The 9849-nt window shown below is 32.3% G+C and overlaps 1 protein-coding gene across 6 annotated transcripts in view; it reads right to left on the reverse strand.

Annotated features, from left to right (window-relative positions):
• LOC143055847 (anoctamin-7-like) overlaps positions 1-9849 on the reverse strand; it is a 77361-nt gene extending 67512 nt beyond the window's left edge. For 4 of the 6 annotated variants that reach the window (XM_076228894.1, XM_076228895.1, XM_076228897.1 and 1 more), the window contains exons 1-2: positions 9722-9849; positions 5801-5916 (exon numbers count right to left, since the gene is read on the reverse strand). In XM_076228894.1, the coding sequence (XP_076085009.1) occupies positions 5801-5893 (93 nt within the window). In that variant the 5' untranslated portion in view covers positions 5894-5916; positions 9722-9849. Of the gene's footprint in view, positions 1-5800; positions 5917-6002; positions 6061-6118; positions 6267-9721 lie in introns of those variants that run through there. The other 2 variants (XM_076228892.1, XM_076228893.1) reach the window with 2 other exon arrangements.

A 9849-nucleotide genomic window follows, 5' to 3' on the forward strand; every position in this document is an offset into this window, starting at 1 on the left:
TTTTCCGTCTGTAGGAAGTGTTTCAAAGGAGGACAATTTCCGAAGTTGGAAATAATCTGTTAATTGTCCTGTTTAAGAAGATAAATCTGTATGAAAAAGGCTAATCAATATGGAATTCTTACATAAAAGTGTATGCCACATTAATCATCTACACTCAAAACAAGATTCTAAACCAATTATAATATACGCATTTAGGTAATTAATAGGTGTAAGTTAAAGTAGCAGGAAGCAGTCTGAGCTTTTGTTTTACTGCATGTTTAGACATATAAAAAATCTGACATTCACATAAAAAAAAATAGAGTGGCTTTTCTGAACAAGGATATTTAGGACTAACTGTGAGTAATAACAAAATATGTGTCTTAAAAACAGATTACTACAGTAGCTGCAATTTCCACCTCCCCCCCCCCCCCTTTTCTTTTTTTTTCACCTTGAGTATTTAAGGACCACTTACAATTTTCTTACATTTTACAATCTAAAGTACTACTACGTTACTACGTACCTATAAATTCTTTAAGGTTTGAAATTTCAGGCATGAAAAAGGGTAGATATAAACACAAATATTATGCATTAATAATTTTCATTTTACTAAGCCACATTTTTGTGAGATTAAATAAAAGTGCACACACTGAAATGTCTCGCCTTCTTTACTAATCATTGATATTAGGTTGATACTCCTAAATATAAAGCTTTATTACGACTGTTACATAAACTTAACATTAACCAAGAAAACTAAACATTTATCAATGAACCATGAAAATGAGGTCAAGGTCAGATGAACCATATGCCAGGCAGACATGTACAGCTAACAATGCTTCCATACAATAAATATAGTTGACCTATTGCTTGTAGTTTAAGAAAATAGACCAAAACACAAAAACTTAACCTGAGCAATGAACCGTGAAAACCAGGTCAAGGTCAAATAAAAACTGCACGACTGACATATAGATCATAAAATATTTCCATACACCAAATAAAGTTGACCTATGACATATAGTATTAGATAAAAACACAATAACTCAAAAACTTAACTTTGACCACTGAACCATGAAAATGAGGTCAAGGTCAGATGACATCTGCCCGCTAGACATGTACACCTTACAATCATGCCATACAACAAATATAGTATACCTATTGCATAAAGTATGAGAAAAACAGACCAAAACACAAAAACTTAACTATAACCACTGAACCATGAAAATGAGGTCAATGTCAGATGACACCTGCCAGTTGGACATGTACACCTTACAGTCCTTCCATACACCGAATATACTAGACCTATTGCTTATAGTATCTGAGATATGGACTTGACCACCAAAACTTAACCTTGTTCACTGATCCATGAAATGAGGTTGAGGTCAAGTGAAAACTGTCTGATGGGCATGAGGACCTTGCAAGGTACGCACATACTAAATATAGTTATCCTATTACTTATAGTAAGAGAGAATTTAACATTACAAAAAAATCTGAACTTTTTTTTCAAGTGGTCGCTGAACCATGAAAATGAGGTCAAGGACAATGGACATGTGACTGACGGAAACTTCGTAACATGAGGCATCTATATACAAAATATGAAGCACCCAGGTCTTCCACCTTCTAAAATATATAGCTTTTAAGAAGTGAGCTAACACCGCCGTCGCCGGATCACTATCCCTATGTCGAGCTTTCTGCAACAAAAGTTGCAGGCTCGACAAAAACTATATTTCAACCCTTAAAAAATGTCAATTGTATAAACTGAAATAACCAAACAAAGTTTACAACATCAGAAGGATGTATTCAATGCATGTCATTGAACTCTGGTGGATCATTGTCTCTTTGGCAATCATAACACATCTCTTCATTTTTTATGCAGTTTCGCTTCATAAACAATGTACCTGTTCAATGGGTATCAAACTGGGAAAATTTAGTAATAGTATTTCATTTGATGAAGCAACTAAATACAGCTTTACATAGATTTCATCTCAGCAACCAAGCATTTTACCCAATATTTTATGCAAAAATTTTTACTGCCTCCCACTGAACCTTGCATAAATTTGTGTAACAATAGAAACTATTTGAGGATAAAATAATTCTTTATAAAATTGTAGGTTTATTGTCAGTAATAATTTTCACATAACATTTTTATGACCAAAAAAAAAGTGAATAAAGGCAATAATTGAGATCTATTTCCTTTAGAATTGATGAAGAACTAGATATTTTTAGATTTATCTCTATGATACATCTATATAGATGAAAATTTTGAAAAGTTCTTTTTTTTCCTGACTATCTGTTAACCCATTGCATGCATTTGAGCTGTAAAATTTTATCATTTGTCAAAAAAAGTATGCATGCCTTCAAGTTTTCTCCTTGAATTGGTCATTTCATAGACCATACCAGTTTATGACACATACACTGAACAAGCTTTATGAAAAGTTAATCAGTTTATTCAATGACTGCAGCATTTTGCTGTGTAGATCATATTGCTCAAGTTTTGGTTATAAAAAGCCGCTTATTATTGGTGATTGAATTTTCTGGTTAGAATGAACCATCAATACTGGGAAATTGATTAGATTCTATTTTGACTGAGTGTTAATTGATAACAGCATTTTTTACTACCTGTTTTGCAGAACTGCAATAAATTAGATTTCAAATTAATAAAGCATTCTATTTTCAACCTAATCATGAGTTCTTAGAGATAGATCATATCTATCAGAACTAACTTTTCAGTTGACAACAAAATAATACAGGGTAGTTTTTAATGGAATTTTTACGAAAATCAGATGTTTCTTCAGTATACATGCACTTGCTAGGTATACTGAACTTGGTGGTTTTTATTCGATTTTTTTATATGACATAAAACATAAGATGCATGTCTCTAGACATCAAATATGTGGACTGATGCATGAAAAACACTTCAGTTTTACCCTTTATGTCTTGTATGCTATCATAACTATACACTGGTTTAGTAAGGATTATAAATCTCTAGTGATTTTATTATGATCTATAGAAGAAAACTTCTCTGAAATATTGATAGAAAATCATATAGTCTATATTTCAACTACAACACAAAATGTCAATTAATCCTTTTCCTGTCCCTAAAGTAATAATGTTGTCAGCAGGGCTCACGCTACCGGGCGACTTGGGCGAAGAAGTCGCCTTCCCGTCCGTCACTTCGCTTTGCTCGACCCTCAAAAGCGAAGTCAAGTCGCTTTCAAATTTGTGCAAGTCGCCTTCAGTCGCCCGCCGATTTTTTGCAGTAAATCGGTAAATATTTTCATTGAAATCCGTGAATTATTAATAATTATTTGTTAAATTCCCTGAACTGTTTGTGCTTCTGTATCGACTAAACAGAAAACATACTCGTTAGCACCAAAACAATGTCGACATTGTTTATCAAAGGGGAATAACAAGTGTGTGTTTGATACTAAACTAAAAAACGTCAGATGATAATCAAGGCTCCTACAGACGTGTAAGAATAACTTCTGACTTGTATTTAAGGTTCTCATTGCATATTTTATTTTTCAATGTAAAACTAAGAAGATGTGGTATAATTGCCGACCAAAGTTGAAATGAAGTGCATGCCAGCTATTATACGTAACGGTAAAGCCTTCAGCAATGAGAAAAACACATACGGCAGATTTTACAATAAGAAGGAATTATTGTTTTTTTGTATCCATCAAAAAAGCAATTGCTGAAACTGTGAAACAGACTGTGTAATGGAGTAATGCATTATGTTATTGAATAAAATGTGTCTTTCTGAGTAAATAAAAATAAAAATTACTCTGTGCTTGTGTTTTTTGTTAGAATTAGAGGGTTTTCAATTTCAAAATATTGGACATGGAATAGACATCATGACCTACTTTACTGACATCCAGCTTATTTGGAGTGGAATTTTGAAGTATTATTTATAAGTTGAGCCTTATCACATGGACTTATATTTTAATAAAAAGTCTTCTTTTGTGTTTTAATCATAACTTTAAGGCAGATTTTTATTGGTAAAGGCTAAAAAAGGTAATTTAATAATATTGTTGCTAACGTCACGTCTTTTCCGTCCATTGTGGTATGTCACGATCGCAATTTTCTTGTTGGTTCTCAGACAGGCAATTGTAGTTATTTTTATCCCGGGTTTTATAAATAATTGAAAATAGCAATCATATTAAATTTGGATGACGTAAGGGGGTCAAAGGACTTGAGGAATCAATATCATTGGCTGTTTTATTTTTTGCGAACGTTACTACTTGAGGTTTCCGTCCAAATCAGTGTCACGTGAGCAACATATATTTAGATCTGTAACTCTCCTGTATAGGAGTTACGATATCGCCCTTTGCAGAATTAGATTCGGAGTCAGTTCCTTCACATGATGGGGTAGCAAAGAAGGTTAGTTGTATGTAATATCGTTACAAGAGGACCTTAAATGTATTCCGTCCATCAAAAAGACGTTCGCAACAAAACGTAATGTCCTGATAGTAGATGTTGCTAATGTTACTATTACGAATTGGTTTCATGTGTATTCATTTGATATAAAGTACACCTGCAAATGACATTCTGTATATTTAGAAATTCTAAACCAGACTGTACAATTTTATTACTTCAGGCATATATTAAACATCACTGTGTGCATACATTTGAACTTTTAAAGATGTTGTTGCTCATGTTACATGTCCAAATGTCGCTAACGTTACTTATTTTTGTCTCCGTCACGTTAGCAACATGAAAGTAGGAGACAGAACACAATACTGTAAAATCTGCCATACCCTATATTATTCTGTATAATATTCACTGGGTTTTTTTTATATCATAGGTAAAGGAATAGAAAATGTTTGTATATAATATCACTTACAAAATGTGTTTCGATTTCAATTTTTTCAAGTAATTCCTACTCATTTTTAATGTATTAAGTAATTTGTACAACAGCACGACGGGTGACACACAACTGAAGCAGGATATTTTTATCTTCCAAGATCAACTGGATTTTGGTGGGGATTGATAAGTTTTTAATATAAAATGTCATTTAATAATGCTTCTTTGAAAAACAAATTCAAATCTTCACTGAACTATCAATCTTTACAAAAATCAGTTTGTCTTACTGATCAATGACCAACAATTGATTTTTTCTACGTGTAAATGCTGTACTTTCATTGTATTATGTAATTTAAATTAGTTGCCTATGTTGCAATGACTTTTCTTAAACACAGTAATACATGTCCTAATGAACATTTAAACTGTATGTCTATTGCACTTGCCTAATTGGGACTGTATATTTTATTCTATTGAAAATATATATGTGTAATACCATTAATACCAACATTGTGCATAAAACTCTAACATGATGCTGATGCTTAACATTATGACCATCAACAAAAATATTTCAATAAAATTTAAACTAAAAGCTTTGAAAACAATGCAAATACATGAATATACCATGGATATAAATAATGGAATTTTGTATTGTTGTGTTCTTCTGGAAATTATTTTTTGCTTGTCATGATAGTGTATAAACTTGTGCTCATACCAAAGAGTATTATAAGCATGATAAGTGCAAAATAAACATTATGCCAATAATTTCAAAAAAAAATAACAATCTTTAGCATGTTTAGTACACTTTTTTAATTCTTGTAATCATACGGTTGAGAATTATTTAGGAATGAATGAAACTTTCTGGAGATGAGAATTTAGATTTTAAAACTACATCCGTTAACCTTATAACAATGTATAAATCAATTAAATTTCTGTCATACAGATTAAGCATAACCATGATAACCTCAATTTTGACACTGACTAAGGGCTCAGGCATTGTTAATTGTTTACATCAAAATAGACTTACAAGTTCATCCCGGTCAATAATTGGCTGTTTGTCTACTGTTCCATAATCATCGTATTGATGCGGTCCACCATTTAAACCTCGTTTTTCACTCATTTTTCAATGTTTAACATCCATTTCTGTAAAAGACAAACATATTACTGACAATTTTCGGATCAATATTAATTGTGAATGGAAAGTGTTCGTTCAGTCTCCAGTGGCTTACTTGACTTCCTTTAAATAGTTACACTTCATGTTAGTTGAAGTATATAAATTATTCATCCCTGTTTTCAGTTGCATTTGCTACATAAGCTTTCACAATTATCAATAAACTCTTATTACCTGGCTACACATCCGTGACATAAAAATATAACAAAAATTCCATTGTGACCATGGATGCTACGATGAAAAATCATTTATAACAATGAAATTGATACTGCGGAATCTCCAATAATCAATCTACTTATATATGATTAGATCAGGTGAAAAGGAATGCTTTATGAGAGACAATAAATGTAAATTTAGCAATCAGGATCTGACATGGTTTGACATTTAAATTTTTAATAAGGTACAATAATATACATGTACAACGTAGCTTTAGTGGAAAGAGTAGTAGAATCTATCAATAGAGCATTCCTATCATATCACAACTTATACTGAATGGTTCAAGAAATTTAGTAATTGAAATCACAGGCTTTGTAATCTAAAAGTAGAAAAAACTCAAATTGAGTAAAGGTCTACATTTGAACAAGTGTTAATAAATTATCAATTGTGAATACAGAAATACAGTACATAGAAATATAACAGCCAATTTAAATCTTTAAACAAATTTGAAGAAGTGAAACAATCATTATTCAATTAAAGAAAATTCAATGAAGAAAATTCAAAGTAAATTATATACATGTATGATTTTGATCAGTATCATAACTTTTTAACTTTCTTGAAAACTACAAGACCTATTTTAAACTTGGTTGCTGGAAAAGACAATTTCAGTATAAACAGAAAATCAACAACTGACTGAATTAAAGATAGAATCTACTATTGCATCACCCTAACATCACATATTTCTCCTCACAATACTGATTTACTGAGTGATGATGACAGATATGGTTCAATAAGTGTCTTTAAAACACAATCCAGTCATCTTTTCTACAAATGTCACAAACCTAATTAGAGTAGGACTTATCACCATGTTTGTACTTGAGCAACACGACAGGTGCAACATGTGAAGCAGAATTTTCTTACCCTTCCAGAGCACCTGAAATCAAATTCTGACCATGAATAAAGAGCTTAGATCCAGTGAACCACACATTGATTATCAAAAATTCAACAACTTGAGGAAACTATAAAATGGCTTTAAAACAGCAAGATTAGAGCAAACATCACCCTGTGTCAGTTATAGTCCAATATAGGTTTTGATTCCGTCTCTTACTCGAAATAGGTGCATACTTTAAAGTGGATGTGTTATTTATTACTCTTGATTTCTTGTCTATATCTCTGGTTTCATGTTAGATCCTTTTTGGTTTTTAATTCATGATCAGATTTTTAATATTTGTTTGTTTTATTTTTTCAAAAATTTGGCCTCAAGCATCACTGAAGAGACATTTATTGTTCAAATGTGCATCAGAACAGTGGAATAAGTGCAATAAAGTCTATCAATCATTATTTCCATATAATAATTTAATTGGCATGGAATATAATAAGTCAAAGGAATATATTAAATCATGCAACAATTTCAAATAATCGTTTGTTTAGTCATGGTTCATTTTGAACTTTCTCCAACAAAAATGTTCAGTTGGATGCAATCACAAGTTGGTTGACCTTTATGAAATATCTGTTTCATGAATTACAACAGATATGTTTCAATTGTCTTAACCAAAATCCTGTCATCTTTTCTTTTATATGTAACCTACCTAATTAGACCAGGTTTTGTACTTGAGAAACATGTCAGACAGGTGCAACATTCGGAGCAGAATTTGCTTACTGTTCCACAGCACAAATATGATTTTTGGTGGGTTGGTTTTGCTCATTCGTTAGTCTGTTATGTTACAACATGTTTTGTTCCCTGTAATTCATCTTTTGGTCTTTTTTAGATTTTCATATACATGTATGTATGGATTATCATGATCAGTTATTTTCAACTTATGAATTTCAATGTGCCTTTGTTATCTTTTACCTCTCATGGATAACTATACATGTACTCTTAAAATAAGTTTCTCTAAGTTTTTATGATTTTAATCAGAGATAGATTTGAATCATCAAATTAATATTGTATGTTTTTATGCATATGTAACCGGAGAGCATGTATCTACTCTACAAATTCATATCATCACCACCGGGATTCAATTCCCGGTCGTCTGCGTGACAGTCAGTGTGTTAACCCACTGAGCCAAAGAATCGATTCCCTAGCTCAGTTGATTAAGACTGGCTTTATATGTTCTACCTGTACTAAGGAGGGGAAGCATCTCTGCTACACTATTCCCCCACCACAAGAGTCATCATATATCTTTATATATGACTCTAAACAACACAAACCCTGGCTGTACTCCAGATAACCATCATGGATTTTTTAGTCGGGCGTCAAATGTAACCGGAGAGCATGTATTTACTCTACAAATTCATATCGTCACCACTGGGATTCGAACCCCTGTCGTCTACGTGACAGTGCGTTAACCCACTGAGCCAAAGAATCGATTCCCTAGCTCAGTTGATTAAGACTGGCTTTATATGTTCTACCTGTACTAAGGGGAAGCAACCCCGCTACACATATAAATAACTGTACCAACAGTGAATCAATCATGCCATACTGCTCCCTAGATTGCTCGTAATGGGGTGGAATCATAATCTTAAAATTTGAGTGTAGCAGACACAGGGTAACATTATATTGTATCTAAAAAAAATAATACACTCAAAATTTCTTTTTACAATAAGCAAATGTTTCTTGCATCACATACCTCAGAGCAAGAACAGTTATTCAAATAGACATGTGCTAATTTCTGTTTTTTTTTTATCAAAATGTAAAAATAAACACAGTTTCAATGTCCATGTGTTGCAAATTTATCTAAATAGCTAAAAATAAATATCTTCCTTTTCTAATTTTTTTTTTTTTGTTATTTAAAACTTTTTTACAAATATCTAAGAGAAATGAATTAGGCTTGAGGGCAAATACAACATGTGTACAATGTAGTTTCCCATATCATATATAATTCATATTTGCAAGGCACATCAAAGGACTTACATTTTTGTACAAGGCAAATTTTCCAGATAATTAATTTTAAAAGGGCATAACTCTTTCAAAAATAATTAATCCACACCAATTCTAGATATTTAGACCATAAAGACATTGCTGGTATTACCTATGATATAAGTTTCCTTTGATAACTATTTCAGAAGAATCGGGCAAGAATTGTACAAATGAGAGCGATAACAATGAAATTTTCCATGCAATTAACACTACAAAGGGGCATAACACAGTTAAAAATAGTTGATTGACACTGATTTTTGAACATGTCAGACATTATAAGGCTATCAGTCTATCATATAAGTATTATGAAAAATCTGGCAAGAAATGTACAGGAGAATGCACTTACAAAACCAGACAAAAGGATGACAGACATATTGACCAGACGGTCCGACACCAAGTAAATCTGTGTCCCTCAGAATGTTTCATGCTCTAGGACAACACGGTCCATGGCTATGCTTTGACTTTGGATGCATATATATCTCTAGTTTTGAAGATGATGTGTACTCGAAACAAAGCAAACCATACCTATGCATGTGAAAACCATGTACTTTAGTGCACTAATAGTGGTGACTGTCAGGATAAGTTGTAACACACATGCATGCATCACAGGTTTTTCAACTGACCTGGCTGTATCCAAATTGAAAAAGCTATCGGACATTGTCAATGATAATACTGTTCAAGAACTATAAGATAAAAATTACCTGTAGGTAAAAAATACTTGGATCATCTCAATATCAAACCATATCGTATTCAATTATTAACTGGGACAACACGCTCAAAGAAAACCCGTCTGCTAGCATAAATTTAGAATTACCCCGTTTCGCCCCAG

Source organism: Mytilus galloprovincialis, chromosome 13 (genome assembly GCF_965363235.1).
Source record: "Mytilus galloprovincialis chromosome 13, xbMytGall1.hap1.1, whole genome shotgun sequence".
Lineage (NCBI taxonomy): Eukaryota > Metazoa > Mollusca > Bivalvia > Mytilida > Mytilidae > Mytilus > Mytilus galloprovincialis.